The sequence below is a fragment of the Neolamprologus brichardi genome, chromosome 22 (assembly GCF_056152115.1).
Source record: "Neolamprologus brichardi isolate AB-2024 chromosome 22, ASM5615211v1, whole genome shotgun sequence".
Lineage (NCBI taxonomy): Eukaryota > Metazoa > Chordata > Actinopteri > Cichliformes > Cichlidae > Neolamprologus > Neolamprologus brichardi.
Window position 1 is genome coordinate 10967353 of NC_142124.1, and position 21701 is coordinate 10989053.

General features: G+C 39.8%; 3 protein-coding genes across 4 annotated transcripts; 1 reads left to right on the top strand and 2 right to left on the bottom strand.

The window, feature by feature from the left end:
• The first annotated feature begins 487 nt into the window (after positions 1–487).
• Positions 488–6383, top strand: anxa14 (annexin A14). Of its 2 annotated transcripts, XM_006794341.3 has the most exons (13): positions 488–691; positions 939–978; positions 1501–1597; positions 1688–1776; positions 2307–2420; positions 2507–2597; positions 2699–2778; positions 2952–2990; positions 3172–3262; positions 3376–3471; positions 3570–3625; positions 5839–5946; positions 6071–6376. In XM_006794341.3, exons 2-13 carry the CDS (start codon positions 952–954, stop codon positions 6128–6130), a joined length of 948 nt encoding a protein of 315 aa, XP_006794404.2. In that variant the 5' UTR covers positions 488–691; positions 939–951; the 3' UTR covers positions 6131–6376. The 2 variants fall into 2 exon arrangements, with proteins under 2 accessions (XP_006794404.2, XP_087691095.1); XM_087834969.1 differs by having other exon boundaries at positions 5839–6383.
• Positions 5735–8840, bottom strand: LOC148096701 (uncharacterized). Its single transcript, XM_087834970.1, has 3 exons — positions 8687–8840; positions 7974–8094; positions 5735–7256 (listed from the first exon to the last, which is right to left on the bottom strand). Exons 1-3 carry the CDS (start codon positions 8732–8734, stop codon positions 6694–6696), a joined length of 732 nt encoding a protein of 243 aa, XP_087691096.1. The 5' UTR covers positions 8735–8840; the 3' UTR covers positions 5735–6693.
• A 5298-nt stretch (positions 8841–14138) lies between these two features.
• Positions 14139–18194, bottom strand: LOC148096702 (uncharacterized). The gene is made up of 5 exons (XM_087834812.1): positions 18135–18194; positions 17255–17395; positions 16549–16689; positions 15792–15932; positions 14139–14300 (listed from the first exon to the last, which is right to left on the bottom strand). The coding sequence occupies exons 1-5, from the start codon at positions 18192–18194 to the stop codon at positions 14139–14141; spliced, it is 645 nt and encodes a 214-aa protein (XP_087690938.1).
• Between the last annotated feature and the right edge of the window lie 3507 nt (positions 18195–21701).

A 21701-nucleotide genomic window follows, 5' to 3' on the forward strand; every position in this document is an offset into this window, starting at 1 on the left:
CATTTACTTTCAAAAATGGCCAGTATGTTGCCTCATTTTTATTTAGAAAAGCATTTGATTAATTTCTTATGCTGTTTTTATAGTTTTACATTGTTTTATTTACTGTTATATTGTTTTTATATTTCCATTTCCTGTGTTGTAAAGCACTTTGATTTTTATCTATGAAAAACGCTATATAAATAAATGTTACTTACTTACTTACTCATTAGTTTGCTTATTAAATCTTTTTGCTTATCTTGGTATAAAGCTTTAACATGCCGAAGCTATAACGTACAATTTCAGTTCATGACATTCTTCTTTGAATGTCATGAACTCTGTTTGGCCCAAAGCACCAGCGTGTCAATTATTTATTTTGGGGAAAGCCAGCCGTGAAGTACAAATAATGGTCAAGAAAATGTTGGCTGTAAACAAACCTGACTATCAAGATTCCTGCTTGACGCTCAAGTATAACTGGGTTGCCATAGTATTTGAGCAGGGAAACTGTGAACTGTGAGCTGTGAACATGCTGAGCACTGATTGGTCAGTATCTGTGACTGACACTCAAGTGGGTGTACGGGAAGCAGCGGTGGCGTACTGTGAGTGGGACTGAAATACAGGGCTTGTTGGCGGGGAGGTTGTACAAAAAAAAAAAAAAAAAAAAAGATACACTACCTCCCCTCCTTGTCACAGCTGGCCAAGTATTCTGTTACAGGTAAGAAAAATAACAATTCCTTTTAAATTTGTTTAAGAAATAATTGGCTAACGCTAATCAGCTCGGACTTGGTCTCCTCCTTCATATGTTACTGTCACGAATTCCTAGATTCTCAAAAGCTATGCTGTAGACTTTAACTTTCATTGGAGAATCTCTATTAAACCTATTAAAATGAAGTTACATTATCCGTTTGTTCCGTGACGTGGGCTGTTAATGTCGTTGCCATTTCTGTTTTTGTTCACATTAGATACAAGCAAGCCATGGATTCAGAGTACTCTGACTCTTATGTAAGTAAACATTCCAAGAAGTACACCTCTGCCCCGTCTTCACTCTTCACTAAGATTTATTACTCTGCTCACTAAGACTCCACATTTGCAAATAGCCTTATCTGCAGTCATGTTCAGTCTGGCTATCTACATACCTTTTATTGCTATCTATAAACAAGTGCTCTGAAGGTTGCTGCGCAATGTCACGTTTAGATTTTAAATATCAAGTAAGCCGAGTAATAAAATTCAACCAATTTGTTTCATTATTGAAAATTACTTGTATTAATAGTTTGTGTTGAACCAACCCATCTCCACACACACACGTGAGCACCTCCTCCTAGAAGTCAGTAGTATGACATACTTAGCATTCTTTAAATTCAAGCATGTCTGATCTGTATTGTTCTACATCTCCATACCTTCGTGGTATGCTCAGTATGAGGTTAGTTTCCTTGTTACACATTTCACTTGATTCTTGCCCCTCAGTTGTTTTATATATTTTATAGAGAGTGGATGCCACAATTATTGTCCCTTTTTATTAAATAGGAGATGTACTGGGGTACCCTTGGAACAGTACGACCCTACTCCAATTTCCACCCTGACAGAGATGTGACGGAGATCGTGACAGCACTGGAAAACAAAGGCATTCTTTGGCATATGTTGAAAATAAATTCCCACGATTTCTTTCCACCCTTTTCCTGGTAATTTATTGAATATCGTGTATCTTGCTCAGACACAGTGACGCTACTGAGAATACTAACCAATAGGAACAACCCCCAGAGGCAAGTAATTGCTCAGGTCTTTCAGGAGCTAACACATAAGGTGAGAAAATAGAAACAGTAACAACCTTTTCAAAGAGTTTCAAAATTAAAACTTTAATGGTTTTGTGGAAACCATGAAGTGTAAAGTTGTCTCCTACAATAAAATATATTAAGCAATGAAACTGAAGTTTCAGTTTGAGGTTTAGTAGTTACAAAAGTTTAGCCTTGCTCATCTGTAACTTTGAAGTGTTTGCTGATCAAATAATGAAAAAACGGTGACATTAAAGGTGTGAACACACCTTTGTTTAGCAACTTCAGAACTACTGTCACATGCCCAACTGTAGTGTGTCTTACGGGGAAAGAGTACACCATAGTGTGATAGTCAGGCAGGTTTTGTGTGAATCCACTTCCAATCCCAAGTGTACTGTCGGGTTTTTCCATTAGTCAGAGGTTTTGTTCTAGATTATTTACTGTTTCTTTACTAAAACAACTTAACAAGAATTACAAAAAGAAAACTGGGAGTGAAACTCTAAGTCAAGTCAAAATAAGACTTAATTCAGTGTTATTTTATTTATGCATGTGGTGAATTAGGATATAATAACTGCTCTGAAGAAAGCTTTATCTGGAGACCTGGTGCTTCTTTTGGTGGAACTGTTGATGACCCCCGTGAAATATGAAGCTTACCGTCTCCAGGAGGCCATGGCGGTGAGTGGTTGCTTTCATCTTTAGGATTTTGGAATAGATGGTAAAACTGTTGTATATCAAGAAATGTGCATGGTATGTGTGTGCAGGGTTTGGGCACAGATGAAGAAACGCTTGCGGAAATTCTGAGCACAAGATCTGGAAAGCAGCTGCAAAACATCAGTGCTGCATACAAAGAAAGTAAGTCAAAGATCTTTTATGATACTTTTTTTTTAAATGACCAAAAAGATTAGATGTTTAAATCCTAATCCTTCTTTTTCTTTTTGCTCTTTCTGTTTTAGTGTATAAGAAGGATCTGGAAAAGGAAATCGAATCGGAAACCAGTAATGACTTTGAGAAGCTTCTTAAAGCTTTGCTACATGTAAATATTTATGTCATTGATCATCACCTTTGATTGAATTATAATTTATATAACTTTAGCCTGTATATAACTTTCACTGGGAACACAAACAGTACAGCACATATTTGAAATTAAGTCCAGCTTTTGAAATTATAGTTCCTCTTGTTTTTTTCTTTCACCTCCTCTCATAACAGAAAGGATGTGTCGCTGGTGTGGTTCAGACAGACATTGAGGTATTATTTACTTTTATGTACAAACATAACTAAAAGGCACTGGAGTAAAAAGTGTTGTTTTAATACATTAAACCATATACATCTACTGACTACTTGATTCTAAAATAGTTGAAACAAAACTGTATATTTTTACTCCTTTAACCCTTAATGTGTTTCATTGTTATTATGTCTGATCATTTAGACTCTCTCTGCATCCCTAAAAGGGAAGAAAGCTGAGGCAGGACAATGGATTGACATATTGACTTCTAGAGATGTAAAACATCTTGACAACGGTGGCTGTCCCTTTTTTAAAAAATTCATTAATCTTTCTGTGTTAAAAAGTGTTTTGATTTAGTTTTTAAATCCCAATATCTTCATCCACCCCGACCTTGTGCATGATTGACAGTGTTGATGGGACTGGAGCTGGAGCTCGGGCAGACGGTGGATCAGATCATAGAGAAAAGGTTTTCAGGAGACTTTCGCTTGGGTCTGAAAGTTTTGGGTAAACACAGTTTGACATACTGTTTGAACATTTATTGTGCACTTCATACCATTATTAGGTGGAGACCCAATATTATCCTAATATTTGTCTTATCACAGTACAGTGCATTCAAAACCGTGATGCCTACCTTGCCACGAGACTTAAGACCATGAAGGTGAGACGATTTTGTGGTAATTTATCTATGATAGAAGTTCATAGGACAAAATACAGCACTTGTCCTAAACTACAGATATTTTGGGAGACGATTTCAAAACTACTCAAAGAGGGATTCGGCCAAAATTCAAATACCAGAAGGCACTCATGGAAGAACTACGTAATATGTAACAGTTGGCTGGAGGACATATGGGGGTTATATCACACAGAACAAATGACATACTGTCTGATAGGTTTATCAAATGATTGAGTCCAGCTAGGGTGCTCCTAACATATTGCACTTACACTATACTTACAAATCATCCATTATTTTGTAATTTGTATTCTTTCCTTATTTTTAATATATTGAAACGGTCTGTTTTTAATTACATATATATAAAAAATAAATAAAAGAAACTGAAGAACTACGAGAGGTTATTACCAACTTACCAACTTGTGTCTGGTTGTTAAATCGCTTCAGAGTTCCTATTAGCAGTGGAAATAAGAGAAAAGGGGAAGGTATGTAGTTCCTAATTGTCTGGGTCCAAATAGCTACTGACGAGGTCCTCACCTGTTGCGAGGTGTGACGACTTTTCTTTATAGATGTGCTCATAATCAGTGTGTGGGGAGTAACGAAATACATGTACTGCTGTTACATATTTAAAATACAAAATATGACTAACTGTATTCCATTACAGTTACCGTTTAAAAGGGTGGTATTGAGAATACTGTTTACTTTGTTGAAATACTTTGTTGAAATAAAGGGATTACACGGAGGTCTTTTCCTATTTCATATATTAGGCTATTCCCTCACTATTTTTGGTAAGTCCACGCCGGTGGAAACCCAAACAAAACACGCATTAAGAGGCTCTAATGCCCGTGTCTCAGTCTCGCAGCCCATGTCACCTCTACTTGCGGCCCACAAAAGGACGTGAAGAAATATTTTTTAAAATTATTATTCAAAAACTTATTTAATATGAAGGCAATAGGCAGAGTGTTACAGGCATAGCCCTAAAGAATGTAGCCTCATGGGCAATGTAGTCCAGTTGTAAGTAAGCTATTAAGACTCGACTGTACACTATGTTCGTGTTTTTCTCCGAAGTTCTGTTGGAGCAGCCTTTCAATGCCTCTCTCTGTCTCTCGCTAGCAAAGTTGACCCAGGCAACAAAGTAAAGCTAGTTTTCGGCTACGAGCCTGACAGGGAACCCACCGTATTAGCCAGAGGTCCCTTTACTACGGTTCGAGCCGCGGACCTGTTTTATATACGCGCGGAATAGTTTTCTATACGAGGTCGCTGCAAATAGTGCAGCCATACCTAATCCACCCTACTGTTACTCATTTTAAGATTTAAAAATCTAGTTTGTATTGGTATGGCGAGTGGCCTTCAGTAATAGTAATGCATCACACAGCAATAGTACATTCATGTAGCTGTAAAAAGCATGATAATATATTAAGTAATCCAAAGTATTCTGAATATGTTACACTTATTGAGTAACGGAATATGTTACAAAATACATTTGGGGCATGTAATCTGTAGTGGAATACATTTTAAAAGTAACCTTCCCAACTCCTGCTCATAATAGAAAAATCAGTTGATATGATGGTCAGTATTAGGAAAGGAAGGTTTCTATTATGAATGCCATATCCTGTGATCACTATTGAATATATTTGACCTTAATATAACCAAATATTTGCAAACGCAGTCTGCCCACAGTCATATTTGCATAAATTATTTCACCCTACTGGTACTTTTAGTACTTTACTATGCCTGAGCACTGGCTTGGTATATAGGAAGTCCTTGTCCACAAATGCACTTTTGTGACTCTGCAAAATGTGGCCATCGTTCACAGATATTAAACAAATTCAAAGATAATGTCAGAGAGTGAAAACACTAACTTCTGTCACCTCATGGAATCCCTAAAATCGACCGCAGCCATTTTAATCTGTAGGATTTTATTTATTTTTATGTTTTTTTTTTTTATATGTATATATTTTTCAATATTTTTGGGGCTATTTCTATTATTTTCTGTTGCTTAAGAAACTCATAATCACTGTAATTTTATAAATTTTATTAAAAGAGGCAGAGACCATGTTTATTTGTAGTGTAGTGGTTTAATTTTGATGAGTGCACATGAAAAAACAAACTTCCTCTGTACAGATGGGTCAAAATGACAGAATATACATCTGGAGAGACTGTTGACGCACTGGTTACCAATATTCATTTCACTCTTACAGAAGGAAATAGTGCAGCGGATTATGGTGTCTCACAGTGAGGAAGATCTGCTCTGTATCCGAGCTGCTTTCATTAAATTAACAGGCACTTCCCTCTACACTGCACTGCAGGTTTGTCACACAGATAAAATTGTACTACATATAAATATTTATTATATAGTAAATATATTGATTTCTATTTCAAATATTTGCATAAATATTTGTATTTTCTTGCTATTTCCTGTTTTTCCAACAGAACCACTTTAAAGGAGACTATCTAAAGGCACTGCTTGCTATATGTCGATCTGAAGATTAAATAAAACCTACAAGTTTTAACTGCACCTGCTACTCACTGATTTAGTAACTTCCTTCCCATTGCTAGTACAAAAATAAGCTCTGTTTTGTGCTAATCTTCATATTGCATTGAATCACTTACTTTAAGTATACACATTTTAAATATTACTTATTGACTTGTACTTATAGGTCCAATCAAATGTAAGAAGAACAGGTTTTTGTTCATTTTAATTATTTATTAACATATATATATCATGATCAAAATATGGTTTGTGTAATAAAGCCTTTTATCACTTTCATTTGCTCTGAATTGTGTTACCTATATTTTTTCTTTCTTAAATCACAATCACTTTGTTTTGTTTTTTGTTGCACCGTGACTTTAGCTCTATTCTACTGCACGCTTCTGTTCCCCTGTATATTTAAGAAATACATTGCGAAATTCTATACAGAGCACATAAGATTAGGATAAGTCTACATATATTTTGTGTACAAAACAAAAAGGGGTCAGGATTGACCTTAGATGTTGTCCTTTGTTTCCGTGATTAGAGTGCATCTACAATGAATGTATGCAAGCTTCACAGACAATTAAACACAAGGCATGTAGAGCAAGAGTGGAAAAACAAGACAAAGCACAGAAGCTTTCACCTTCAATCCTCCATTTGCAGTGGTGGTAGTCACTGTTGTTGTGATGCTTTGGGTTAGAGTTGTAATGTTGTCCTGTGTGGCAGCTGTAGTGGCGTTGGCTGGGATAGTAGCTGTACTGTTGGTGTTTGGAGTGCCAGTGGTATTGGCAGTGGCAGCCTGTGTGGTAGCTGTAGCAGTAGTGGTGGTAGCAGCCTGTGTGGTAGCTGCAGTAGTGGTGGTGGCAGCCTGTGTGGTAGCAGCTGTAGTGTTGGTGGCAACCTGTGTGGTAGCAGCTGTAGTGTTGGTGGCAGCCTGTGTGGTAGCAGCTGTAGTGTTGGTGGCAGCCTGTGTGGTAGCAGCTGTAGTGTTGGTGGCAGCCTGTGTGGTAGCAGCTGTAGTGTTGGTGGCAGCCTGTGTGGTAGCAGCTGTAGTGTTGGTGGCAGCCTGTGTGGTAGCAGCTGTAGTGTTGGTGGCAGCCTGTGTGGTAGCAGCTGTAGTGTTGGTGGCAGCCTGTGTGGTAGCAGCTGTAGTGTTGGTGGCAGCCTGTGTGGTAGCAGCTGTAGTGTTGGTGGCAGCCTGTGTGGTAGCAGCTGTAGTGGTGGTGGCAGCCTGTGTGGTAGCAGCAGTAGTGGTGGTGGCAGCCTGTGTGGTAGCAGCTGTAGTGGTGGTGGCAGCCTGTGTGGTAGCAGCAGTAGTGGTGGTGGCAGCCTGTGTGGTAGCAGCTGTAGTGTTGGTGGCAGCCTGTGTGGTAGCAGCAGTAGTGGTGGTGGCAGCCTGTATGGTAGCAGCAGTAGTGGTGGTGGCAGCCTGTGTGGTAGCAGCTGTAGTGTTGGTGGCAGCCTGTGTGGTAGCAGCTGTAGTGTTGGTGGCAGCCTGTGTGGTAGCAGCTGTAGTGTTGGTGGCAGCCTGTGTGGTAGCAGCTGTAGTGTTGGTGGCAGCCTGTGTGGTAGCAGCTGTAGTGTTGGTGGCAACCTGTGTGGTAGCAGCTGTAGTGTTGGTGGCAGCCTGTGTGGTAGCAGCTGTAGTGTTGGTGGCAGCCTGTGTGGTAGCAGCTGTAGTGTTGGTGGCAGCCTGTGTGGTAGCAGCTGTAGTGTTGGTGGCAGCCTGTGTGGTAGCAGCTGTAGTGTTGGTGGCAGCCTGTGTGGTAGCTGTAGTGGTGGTGGCAGCCTGTGTGGTAGCAGCTGTAGTGTTGGTGGCAGCCTGTGTGGTAGCTGTAGTTGTGTTGTCCAGGGTGGCAGCTGTAGTTGTGTTGTCCAGGGTGGCAGCTGTAGTTGTGTTGTCCAGGGTGGCAGCTGTAGTTGTGTTGTCCAGGGTGGCAGCTGTAGTTGTGTTGCCTGGATCAGCAGTAGTGATTCTTGGAGTCTCAGAAGGAATAAAATAGAACATCATTTCAACAAATGTAATGACTAAAAGCACAACAGCATAATTTCTGTGCCTATGCTGTCATCATAACCCATTATTTAGTCTGTTAAACGTATTCTATGGTATTTGGATGACCTAAACTCTCCTTGACCTATTATTTCTTTCCAGTAAGGAATTAATACATTAGATCAGAAATTAATGGTTTATTTCTCCGAATGAAGTTAATCATTCCTCCAAAGTGTCTGCTACAGTTACCACAAACAGAAATTTCTTGAGTATTTACTAGTGGCAGGAAAGGATGACCAATATTAATCTATAATGATTAAACAAATGTAATTCTATTTTAAAAACTTCTTCACCTTTAGATATCCTCCTAACAATGTTTGGCAAGAACTTTTCCATACAAACTCCTCTAAATGCTTTAATCCTTTTAGACATGTCAGCTCATTACACTCATGTTTGTGAAACATTTTGTATTCACACATTTTCTGCAATGTTTCACCTAAATTATTGACTTTGACATTTATTGACTTTTTATCAGTATAAAACTCAATAAAACATTTTTTAAAAAACTTTAAAAATAGGTAATTACCTGTGCCAGCAAAGCCAGTGTAAAAAAACCCAGACACAATAAATCCATAATGGAAAGAACCAAGGAGGCAGAGGACACCAGAGATGTTACAGAAATTGTTCTGTTGCACAGAAATCAGAGTATAGTGTACTTTTGTGCTATGTTTCGTTGAAACTTCTCCTTGTAACCTGTTCCTGAGTTCAGGGACACTGAGCTTTTATACAATAATATCACGTTTCAGGAGGGGGTAGGTGTGACGTAGTGTGTGACCTGGATGACCAGCATCCAGGAAGTTTTCAGAGTGTTACTGAATGTTTGAGAGTGCATGTATGCATGCTTGCATTAGTTATAAGCATAAGCAATCACAAAGTGCCCAGAACGGATACTTTATTCGCTGTGCTGAAAACATTAGGAGGAAAAAAGAAATCCTTCAGCATCAAAATGATCAAACAGACCAGTGTCACAAATTTTCTAACCCTTGTCAATTATTTTCAGTGTATGGAAAGTATGAGTTCTTGTTACCCCTTTCAGCTAACCTTTACCTTGAATGCTTAAATTTCACAATAACACAAACTTTTTTTAACACAACTATCATAAAACACATTGACTGAGCCGCTTCAGTCAATGTGTTTTACTTATGGTTTAATTTGTAACCTATATTTTACTACCTTCCCTGTACTATTGTTGCTCCTTGTTAAGCATTGTCCAGTGTTGCTCTGTTTATTGTCAGTCACTGAATCTTACTTCCTCGTGTTAGATGACCTAGAACCCCAATGAGTAACAATAACACAAAAACATTTGCCCTTAAGCAAAGTTAGTGTAGGATAAAGATAACTTTCAGTCATTTAAGAATAGTAAGGCATATGCGGTTTCTCACTTGAGACAATAACAAACCTTTGACCCTGAAAAGGGGTTTGAAAACAACGAAAAGGTGCTTCTCAGTTTTCAGCTGCTATTACTGATGGCACTGATAGAGTCTTCATTGACTAACCAACGTTGGTTAGTCAATAAAGTTGTTCCCCTTTCATTTTAAGTTTTGCTGAAGTCCCTGCGTTGTGAGTTTATCATCCTCTCCATGCACCTTGGAAGTAGGTGAAGTTGTGCCAGAAATTTGATTGACATTTACGCTTGTAAGACTCTATCTACAAATGATTATTATTTTAAAGTCAAGATTAACCCCTTTTTTCACTCACTGGCTTTTTTACAGTCTTAACAGCCTAACAAATAACCATCTTTGTAATGAAGTTACTTGGGCAGAAGAGGGCAATAGAGACTACTAAGTTGCAGATTTCAATTTAACTTCAAACATATCTCAACTGTATGTGCATCACAGTTTATGCTATTTCATAAGATGATTATAGTTAAAAATGTGGCAGCACGGTGGTTAGCACTGTTGCCTCACAGCACCAAGGTCCTGGTTTTAATTCCACCATCAGGCCGGGGTCTTTCCGTGTGGAGTTTGCATGTTCTCCCCGTGTTTGCGTGGGACAAAGACATGCAGTTAGTGGGGAAAACCCTAACTGGAAACCCTAAACTGCCCGTAGGTGTGAATGTGGGTGCGAATGGTTGTCTGTGTCTGTTTGTTATCCCTGTGAAAGACTGGCGACCTGTTCGGGGTGTACCCTGCCTCTTGCCTTAAAACAGCTGGGATAGGCTCCAGTGCTCCCGAACCCTGAAAAGAATAAACAGAAGAGAATGGATGAATGGATACTTAAAAAATGTGAAAAGAAAACCCAATATCAATCTATTTGAGTGTTATTCTATCGTTTTACTCTTTAGTAACTTTTTTGCTTATCAGATATCTACTGAAGTGTTTTGTGCTTTTTATTTGATTTCTTATGTTTGCATGGTTTTTTTCCTGCTTTTGTGGACCTGATATCACATTGCATTGTCATTGCACAAAAGCATTAACGCCACTTTTGTGATTTATTCACAACATCCTTGCCAATACAGCTGTCGACTCGTCAAGATATAATTTATTTTTCAGAAAAACAGAGTTAAAGGATAATGCACCTTCAAAATATGTAATCACTTAGCTGTTGCTGAGACTACTCCTAAAACATTTAAGAAGGTTGAACCTTTCTCTGTATTTTTGGGGGGACTTTACCTTACAGTAAAAAAGCACCTTTGTTGTGGTTGGTTGTGTTTTGGTTCTATAGAAGTATTTTCGTTTGCTTCCACGTAAATGTCCAATCGTGACCACACTGTTGTGCAACTAGAGCTTGTATTGAATGTAAGCAACATGAACCTCTGCAACATTTCTTCAAATCTTTTTTTTGCACCATACATACAGCATCCTGTCTGACTACTTTTTTTTAGATCAACCGTGCCAAAAATTGACGGAGTCTTCATTAATCCCATGCAAACGTACACCTATCTGGAACAACCTTGACATATTACAAAACAATAATATGATAAACTTTCCAGATTGGAGTTGTAAAGGAATCAAATACTTAGAACTCTTCTCTGGCGCGGGGTGCCGCCAGTGCATTGAGCCACCTGGGGGGCTCTTCAACTGGTGGGGGAGGCTGTTACATCTTGCAGGAGGTCTCCCCCGAGTCATTCTAACTACCAGAAATCTCGAAGCACAGGCCGAGGGGGCGGTGTGGCAGCAATATTTCACACCAGCCTATTAATTAACGAAAGACCAAGTAACGCTGAAAAACTAGTTCATGCACTTATTACTTCCAGGCTGGACGACTGTAATTCATTATTATCAGGATGTCCAAAAAACTCACTGAAAAGCCTTCAGCTAATCCAAAATGCTGCAGCAAGAGTACTGACAGGGACTAGAAAGAGAGAGCATATTTCTCCTGTTTTGGCTTCCCTTCATTGGCTTCCTGTTAAATCCAGAATTGAATTCAAAATCCTGCTCCTCACATACAAGGTCTTAAATAATCAGGCCCCATCTTATCGTAATGACCTTGTGGTACCATATCACCCTATTAGAGCACTTCGCTCTCGCACTGCAGGCCTACTTGTTGTTCCTAGAGTATTTAAAAGTAGAATGGGAGTGAGAGCCTTCAGTTTTCAGGCCCCTCTTCTGTGGAACCAGCTTCCAGTTTGGATTCGGGAGACAGACACTATCTCTACTTTCAAGATTAGGCTTAAAACTTATAGTTAGGGCTGGACCAGGTGACCCTGAATCCTCCCTTAGTTATGCTGCAATAGACGTAGGCTGCCGGGGGATTCCCATGATGCATTGAGTTTTTCCTTTCCAGTCACCTTTCTCACTCACTATGTATTAATAGACTTCTCTGCATTGAATCATATCTGTTATTAATCTCTGTCTCTCTTCCACAGCATGTCTTTTATCCTGTCTTCCTTCTCTCACCCCAACCGGTCGCAGCAGATGGCCCCGCCCCTCCCTGAGCCTGGTTCTGCTGGAGGTTTCTTCCTGTTAAAAGGGAGTTTTTCCTTCCCACTGTCGCCAAAGTGCTTGCTCATAGGGGGTCAAATGATTGTTGGGTTTTTCTCTGTATCTATGAAGCGCCTTGAGGTGACTTTTGTTGTGATTTGGCGCTATATAAATAAAATTGAATTGAACTGAATCCTCTCTCCAGGAACTCACTCTGCAGGTGGGGGAGATATAGGGGAGGCGGAGGAAGAACTCAGCCTAGGTGTCTATTGTCTTGTGTAGTCTGGAAGATGAGTGGATGACGGGGTGGGTGCAGTTTTCTCTGTGGTGGGGTCGGGTGGGCTGTCCCGGGCTCTGTGGGGCAGGCCGGCGCTGCTGAACTGGGCCCGGTCTGGATGGGCCTGGGCCCCCTTGCCCTGGTGGGTTGCAGAGTATGGGGGTGCCTACTGGGGTCAGCGGCCCCCAGGGAGGGGCCACTTGCCCCTATGGAGGCCTATCTCCCCCACACCACTCCCCCTGCCAGTGGCAGACGCCCTCAGACATCGTTGCATTGGTGGTTCTTTGTGTCCGGGGATGGGCGTCCAGGTACACACCGGTTCACTCCTGGTGGCTGCTTGTCGGGGCCTGGAGCCTGGGGCTCGCTTGGGCCCGTCAAGGGTGAGGTGCCCTCGGCCTGGAGCTCGGTCACTCTGGCACAGCTGGCTGCTGGCGGAGCTCACGGGCACGTCACTTCAAACAACACCCTTTTTGGCTCCTACCTCAAAGCACACTGTGCGCTGTCGATCCAACGTGCAGCACAATAATATTCAATATTTAGTATTTACTGTTATATTCACATAGATCATCGCGATGATGTTGTTTATTATATTGCTCTGGGTTTTTTTTTTTTGCTTGTTTTCTCTTTTTTCTTTCTCAACAGGTGATCCAGGTGATTAATATATGTATTTTTTGTCTGTTTGTTTTGTTGGTTTTTGTTAGTTTTTTTTTTTTTTTCCCTTTATCACCATTCCTCTTCCCCGCTGTTTTTCTTTCCCTCTTTCTTTCTCCCTTTTCTTTCCCCCAGTCATGTCTGTCCCGTGTGTAGCAAGCGAAAATAAAATAAAATAAACAATGAAAGCAAAGATGACAGGCAAAGAAACAAAACAAAAAAAAAAATCAACCGTGCCAACAAAAACCTGATCCCAGTGAAGCATACTCAACAATCATAATGGATATCTGGACTGAATTATTTTTATTTTTTTGCAGCGGTGATTAGCACTGTTGCCTCCTGAGTTTGACTTCCTCCCACAGTCCACAGTGCTGTTAGTGGGGTTAGGTTAACTGATGATTATAAGTTGCATATAGCTGTGAATGGTTGTCTGTCTCTCTATATTAGCCCTGCGAAAAAGTGACGACCTATCCAAGGTGTACCCTGCTTCTAGCCTTATTGTAGCTGGGATTGGCTCCAGCCCCCCTGCAACTCTGAAAAGGATACGTGGAAGAGAACTGATGGATGGATGGTTTTAAAAATTCGCAGTATAAAAAAAGAGCATAAATTAATTGAATTATTGTTATTAAAACACATAATCACGCATCCATTAAAACGATGCTCTGTTTTATTACCATTTATGTTAGATAGTGTTTTATGTTGAATCTTTTTCACACATTAATGCATAAAGATCAAATAATTATTGTAAATTGTGCAAATAATTATACTAATACAGAAGGAAATCTTCAACAGACATCACTATATTATAACATGTCTACAGGTAAAATTAGACTTAACTTATACATCAAGCATCACACAAGAAAATAAACAGGTAATGGGTACAATAGTGTAAAGATGTGTAAGGGCATGTCACCTTTGAAATAAAACAACTGAAATGTGCCAAAATATGCTTTGAGGTGCTTTTAAAAATACAGACGATTCTCCTTTACATATCATTAGGCATTGCACTCTTTCCACTGTGGAAAGTGCTCTATAAATCACTTTATGAGTTACACACATATCTGTTGAGATGCTACAGGTTAGCTCTTTCACTACCATCATCTACAACTAAATACAATCAACTCAGATTTCCTGTTTTATAAGTAGCATTGTAGTCTAGTTCTGGCTCTGAGGCTCCAGATTGCTCACTACACCATGGCTGGATAAGCAAAAGATCCCAACAGCAGAACCACAAAGGTGACGATGTGGCTCTCTCCACTCTGGGTGCCGCTGCCAGAGCCGCTGTTGCTGGTCTGATTGCGAGTAGTTTTAGTACTCAGTCCTGTTGATGCAGTGGTTGTCCCCGTGACCTAAAGAGCAAACCAACAGAATTTATGACACTGCATTGTGCTGTATGATATTGTATACTTTACATGTAATAACTTTATGTTCAGGCCGAGATTTTAAAGCAATGCATTAACACTGAAAAAATGTAAAAGCAGGATAGTTTTTCCATCAAAAATAATCTTGGTTCACTGGTAAGATTTCCTCACGTACTTTATACATTTATTTATTTTAGTGTATGTGTTTTTCATATTTCTTTGAATTCAAAGAAATATGAAAAAACAATTCATTTATTTTGTACTTTTATCTTTTTTGATCATTTCTTACAGCTGGTAATGTATTTCATCTACAAGTAAATACAATAAACTCTGATTTGCTGTGTGATAAATAACATTGTAGTCTAGTTCTGTCTCTGAGACTCCAGATTACCCACTGCACTATGGCTTAAAAAGCAAAAGATCCAAACAGCAGAGCCACAGAGGTGACAATGCGACTCTCTTTGCATTCAATTAGTTTTCATTTATACAGTGGCAAATCACAGCAACAGTTGCCTCGAGGTGCTTTGTAGTCAGCCCGTTATTGGACTCATCTCGGACGGGGATGAGTCTGCCTACAGGAGGGAGGTTGAACGTCTGGTGTCCTGGTGCAGCCACAACAACCTGGTGCTGAATGCCCAGAAGACAGTGGAGATTATTGTGGACTTCAGGAAGCACACAGCCCCCCCCCCCCCCCCCCCCCCCCCCCCCCCCCCCCCCCATCATCCTGACTGACACCCTCATCACCTCTGTGGACTCATTCCGCTTCCTGGGTACCACCATCACCCAGGACCTGAAGTGGGAGCCCACCATCACCTCCGTCATTATGAAAGCCCAGCAGAGGATGTACTTCCTGAGGCAGCTGAAGAAATTCAACCTGCCAACACGGACGATGATGCAATTCTACACTGCAATCATCGAGTCCATCCTCACCTCCTCCATCACCGTATGGTATGCTGGAGCCACTATCAGGGACAAACAGAGACTGCAGCGTGTTGTGCGCTCTGCTGAGAAGGTGATTGGCTGCAGACTCCCATCTCTGCAGGACCTGTACACCTCCAGGACACTGGGGCGTGCAGCTCGGATCTCAGCTGACCCTTCTCACCCTGGACACAGTCTGTTTGACCTGCTCCCCTCAGGCAGGAGGCTCCGGTCCATTCGCACCAGAACCTCTCGCCATAAGAACAGTTTCTTCCCCTCTGCTGTTGGACTCATGAACAATAACCGTATGACTGTTCCCACCACTAACACGTGACCCTACGCTGTGTTCACTGCATCATGCCATGTTTGGCACTGATCACCACCTGCACTCATGTATATATCTATCTACTTAGCACTTTTAATTCTTATTTTAAATTTTTTTATGTCTATATAAGCGTTATATGACAGTATGTTTGCACTAAGTACCGCAGCAATTTCCTAATGTTGTAAACCTGCTCAACATTTGGCAATAAAACCCTTTCTGATTCTGATTCTAGTCACCTTGGTTGACGATACCCCTGTGGCTGTGGTCGTCGTGCTGGTGGAAGCCTGGGTGCCGCTGCCAGAGCCACTGTTGCTGCTAGTCTTACTGTCAGTAGTGGTAGTACTCAGTCCTGTTGATGCAGTAGTTGTCCCCATGTCCTAAAGAGCAAAGCAACAAAACTTATGACACTCTGTTGTGCTGGATTTTACAGAGTATGATATTGTATACTTTACATGTAATAACTTTACATGTAATAACTTTACATGTAATAACTTTACGTTCAGGCCGAGATTGTGAAGCAATGCATTAACACTGAAAAATACAGAAGCAGGATAGTTTTCCATCAAAAACAACCTTGGTTCACTGATAAGATTTCCTCACGTACTTTTTATTTATACATTTATTTATTTTAGTGTTTGTGTTTTTCATATTTCTTTGAATTCAAAGAAATATGAAAAACAAAGATTTCCATTTTATTTATTCATTTATTTTGTACTTTTATCTTTTTTGATCATTTCCTACAGCTGGTAATGTATTTCATCTTCAAGTAAATACAATAAACTCTGATTTGCTGTGTGATAAATAACATTGTAGTCTAGTTCTGTCTCAGAGACTCCAGATTGCCCACTGCACCATGGCTTAAAAAGCAATAGATCCAAACAGCAGAGCCACAGAGGTGGCAATGCGACTCTATCCTCTCTTTGCATTCAATTAGTTTTCATTTATACAGTGGCAAATCACAGCAACAGTTGCCTCGAGGTGCTTTGTAGTCACCTTGGTTGACGATACCCCTGTGGCTGTGGTCGTCGTGCTGGTGGAAGCCTGGGTGTCGCTGCCAGAGCCGCTGTTGCTGTTAGTCTTACTGTCAGTAGTGGTAGTACTCAGTCCTGTTGATGCAGTGGTTGTCCCCGTGACCTAAAGAGCAAACCAACAACATTTATGACACTCTGTTGTGCTGGATTTTACAGAGTATGATATTGTATGCTTTACATGTAATAACGTTACGTTCAGGCCGAGATTTTACAGCAATGCATTAACACTGAAAAATACAGAAGCAGGATAGTTTTTCCATCAAAAACAATCTTGGTTCACTGGTAAGATTTCCTCAAGTATTTTTTTTTTAATTTAATGATTTGTACTTTTTTTTTATTTTCATATTTATTTTAGTGTGTGTTTGATCACATTACTTTGAATTCAAAGAAATATGAAAAACAAAGATTTCCATTTCATTTATTCATTCATTTATTTATTTATTTTACTTGTAATCTTTTTTTGATAATTTCTTACAGCAGGTACTGTATTTCATTTACAAGTAAATACAATGGCTACAAGTAAACACCATGGCTTGAAAAGCAAAAGACCCAAACAGCAGAGTCACAGAGGTGGCAATGCGACTCTATCCTCTCTTTGCATTCAATTCATTTTCATTTATAAAGTGGCAAATCACAACAACAGTTGCCTTAAGGTGGTTTGTAGTCACCTTCCTCGGCGATACCTCTGTGATTGTGGTTGTCGTGCTGGTGGAAGCCTGGGTGCCGCTGCCAGAGCCACTGTTGCTGCTAGTCTTACTGTCAGTAGTGGTAGTACTCAGTCCTGTTGATGCAGTGGTTGTCTCCATGTCCTAAAGAGCAAACCAACAAAATTTATGACACTCTGTTGTGCTGGATTTTACAGAGTATGATATTGTATACTTTACATGTAATAACTTTACGTTCAGGCTGAGATTTTACAGCAATGCATTAACACTGAAAAATACAGAAGCAGGATAGTTTTTCCATCAAAAACAATCTTGGTTCACTGGTAAGATTTCCTCATGTACTTTTTATTTATACATTTATTTATTTTAGTGTATGTGTTTTTCATATTTCTTTGAATTCAAAGAAATATGAAAAAACAAAGATTTCCATTTTATTTATGAAACCTGGGTGCCGCTGGCATAGCCACTGTTGCTGTTAGTCTCACTGTCAGCTGTGGCGGTATTAGTAGCCGAGGATAAATTGTAGGTAGGATTGGGTCCTTTTGATGCAGAGATTAGCAGCGCATCCTAAAGAGCGAACCAATAGAATTTATAACACTGAATAAATTAATAAATTAATAAAACTGACACTACAAATGATATTGTATACTTTATATGTAATAATTGCCCATTAAGGCAGTGATTTCAATGCAATGCATTAACAGTGAAAAATATGAATCAGAATAGTTTTTCCATCAAAAATCATCTTGGCTCACTGATTAGAATTCCCTGAATATTAGTTAATTAATTAATTTAAGTGTGTTTGATCAACAAAGATTGCTGTTTGTTTCTTGTTTATTTTTTGTTACATTTAATCTTTTTTACTTTTAATTTCAAGTCTTACCTTGGAAAAGGCAAATCCCAGCAGAGGCAGGAAAGGCAGCACCAGGAAAAAGTACTTCATATTGCTTGAAATATAATTTCCTCTTGAAAGCTAACAGCTTAAAATATCTTGTTAAAATGTGATTTGTTTTCCGTACTCAAGTCTTTGTTTTGTACAATATGTGCTCTCTTCCAAAGCTGGCCTTTTTATATTGCATTCACCTTGTTCACCTGTCAGCCTCCACCCAAGTGATGGACCACAAATGCAAAACTTTACACTGTGCCAAATGAAACCTAACCTATGGATGTGATACCTTCTCTCTAATGTCTTTCTTGTGTCTCAGGCTGCTGACTCGATGCTATTTTTATTCTTTTGTAGAAATACAACCGTAAACTTACTCAACAGTTTCAAATAACATGTTATTTTACCTCAATTTCTTTCATCTTGTTGAATTAGGCAGTGTTGTAAAGTACAATGTTTCACTGAGGTTTTTGTCTGATGTGATCCTTTTTAAAGTACCAACAGTACATCAACAGCTCCACAACTACATTTACTTTAAACTGTCAAAGTTCAAACAGCACGCTGATTTCTCAGGCTTACAGTTAGGCCCATAAATATTTGGACAGAGACAACTTCTTTTTCTAATTTCGTTCTGTACATTACCACAATGCATTTTAAATGAAACGACTCAGATGGAGGTAAAGTGCAGACTTTCAGCTTCAATTCAGTGGGTTCAACAAAAAGACTGCATAAAAATGTGAGGAACTAAAACATCTTTAACACAATCCTTTCATTTCACTAAATATTCACATTTCAGGAAAATAAAATGTTCATTTCTAATACTTCGCTGCTAATAACCGCCTGAAGTCTTGAACTCATGGACTTCACCAGATGCTGGGTTTCCTCCTTTTTAGGCCTTGACTGCAAGAGCTTTCAGTTGCCTTTATCTTCTTGAGGCTTATGAGTAGCTTGCACCTTGCAGTGAATTCTCTTTGTTTATTTTCATGCAGTCTTCTCTTTATGGCAGACTTTGATATTGATACACCTACCTCCTGGAGAGTGTTGTTCACTTGGTTGGTTGTTGTGAAGGTGTCAGGAACCTGGGTCTCCTTACCCAGCTTTTTTAGTTCTTTGTGATTTTTGTATTTTGTCGAGTACTCGTGTGATTTATTCTATGGTTTCTAGTTTTGATGCCTTGCCCCTCATGTTTCTCTGTGCCCCTCTTTTCTGTGTAAAGTCTGTGTTTCTTGGTCTGTGTCTTCGCATGTTTTGAGTTTCTTGTGTTTTCTGTCACTCTGTATTGTGAATTATGTTCTCATGGTTGGTCTTTTGTTATTCCCTCGAGTCTAGTTTCTTGTGTTCCAGGATTTCCCTCTGTGTATTATTTATCCTCTCTAGTCTTTTGGTTCTTTGCCTTATGGTTATGTCTCTGTATTTCTTAGTTGCTCTGTCTCTACCATGTCAAGTTAATGTCTCAATGTTATACTTCCTGTTTTACTTTGAAGGTCTGTGTCTGATGTGAGTGTATCCTACTTTGCTTCCTTGTCTCGTCAGTTCTGATTTCCCTCAGCTGTGCTCTCCTTCTGTATCTCATTCCCTCGTTACTCCCCAGTGTATTTAAGCCCTGTGTTTCTCTGTGTTAGTGTTGTGTCATCCCACTAGCTGTGTGTCCTTCTGTGCCTTGTAGTGTAGTTTATAGTTTCCCAGTGTGGTTTGGTTTAGTTTTGTATGCTTTTCCCCTGCAAGCAAATAAAGCTGAGTGTTTTGAGTACATCCCTCGAGTCTGAGTGCCTGCATTTTAGGTCCAACTCCTGCCTGCCACACAGCACTAGCTGACAGAAGGGGTTTCTCATCACCACTGAAGTGATTCTGCGATTATCCACCCCTGTTTTCTTCCAGGGACGTCGGGTCTTTAGACTTTGACACTCCTAATATTCACCAGTGCTTTCGGTTCGGTACACATATGTATCGAACAATACAAAATGTTTTATTTATTTTATCAACTTTTCTTCTGACGATGCTGTCTATGTTGAGCCCTCAGTGGATCTGCGTTCGACTACACTGTCGAGTGCGGATCCACTGAGTGCAGCGCAAGCTAGCAAGACAGAAGCTAAGCTCGTTGCAACATGGCAACTGCCTCTACGCTACCCGAAATTGAACCGCGTTTGGAACCATCTTGGTTTTCATGTGAAGCATGACCCTGATGGTAAGCGCGTCATGGACAAAAGTAAAACAGTATGTCGGATGTGCCACGCAATGCTCAATTGGTGGGAACTAGTGCGTTAGCGCAGTTAGCTTGTTAACGTGTTGACGCCGTCCAGCCCCACGCACGGGGCGATCCGTGGTAACTCGTTAACGGAGATTTGCCACTTTGTGGCGTTAATGTCATTTTAACGAAATTAACACTGACAGCACTAATGGGAACACAACAAATATGACTGCACATTTACGCCGACATCATCCTAGTGCAAAGACAAGTGGAAGCAGACAAAAACAAGCACGCATGCTACAAACTTTACCCGAGTTATTTAGACAGCTGTTAGCACATGATTCTCCTGATATGTTTAATATGCTGCTGAGAATATAGCCCAGAAGAAGCGTATAGTATAGCTTTTATTTTGGAAAGAGCCATTTCTCTGTAATAAACTCTCTTTTCCAAAGATGAGTGATTTCTCGATCAGATAGATTAATTTTTTTAAATTATTTTGTTGTTTCAGCAACATTAAATTTAAAAACGGTACTTTTGAGTTAAAATATATATTTATAATTTTAATAAATGACAAATTAAAAAGGCATGAACTTTGTTTTGTATTGAAAAAATACCGAACCGTGACACCAAAGTATCGAACCGAACCGAACCGTGAATTTTGTGTATCGTTGCACCCCTAATATATATATATATATATATATATATATATATATATATGTGTGTGTGTGTGTGTGTGTGTGTGTATATGTATATATATATAACTGTAAATGGTATTATTATTTTTAATTTGCAAATACTCCACCAGAACATTTTGTGTCTTGGTCTTGTTAGATTTTGGTTTGTTTTTCCAAGATCAGACGTGATCGGTCGTGTTCCGGGTGGTATGGCCGTAAGCTTGTTTTTCTCCCCACAACCTCTAGCACAAGGGTGGGCAATTCCAGGCACCGAGGGCCGGTGTCCTGCAGGTTTTAGATCTCAGCTTGGGTCAACACACCTGAATCACATAATTAGTTCGTTATCAGGCCTCTGGAGAACTGCAGGAGCTAATTTAGCCATTTAGATCAGCTGTGTGGGTTCAAGGACACATCTAAAACCTGCAGGGACACCGGCCCTCGAGGCCTGGAGTTGCCCACCCCTGCTCTAGCAGATCATTACATGAAGGAACCTTTTAAAAACAAACGCGTCCATGCTCACAGGTGTACACACAGGTGCTCACGCACACAAACTACACACTTTTTGGCTCCTACCTCAAAGCACACTGTGCGCTGTCGATCTTACGTGCTGCACAATAATGTTTAATATTTAGTATTTACTGTTATATTCCCATATATCATCGTGATGTTGTTTATTGTATTGCTCTCGTTTTCTTCTGCTTGTTT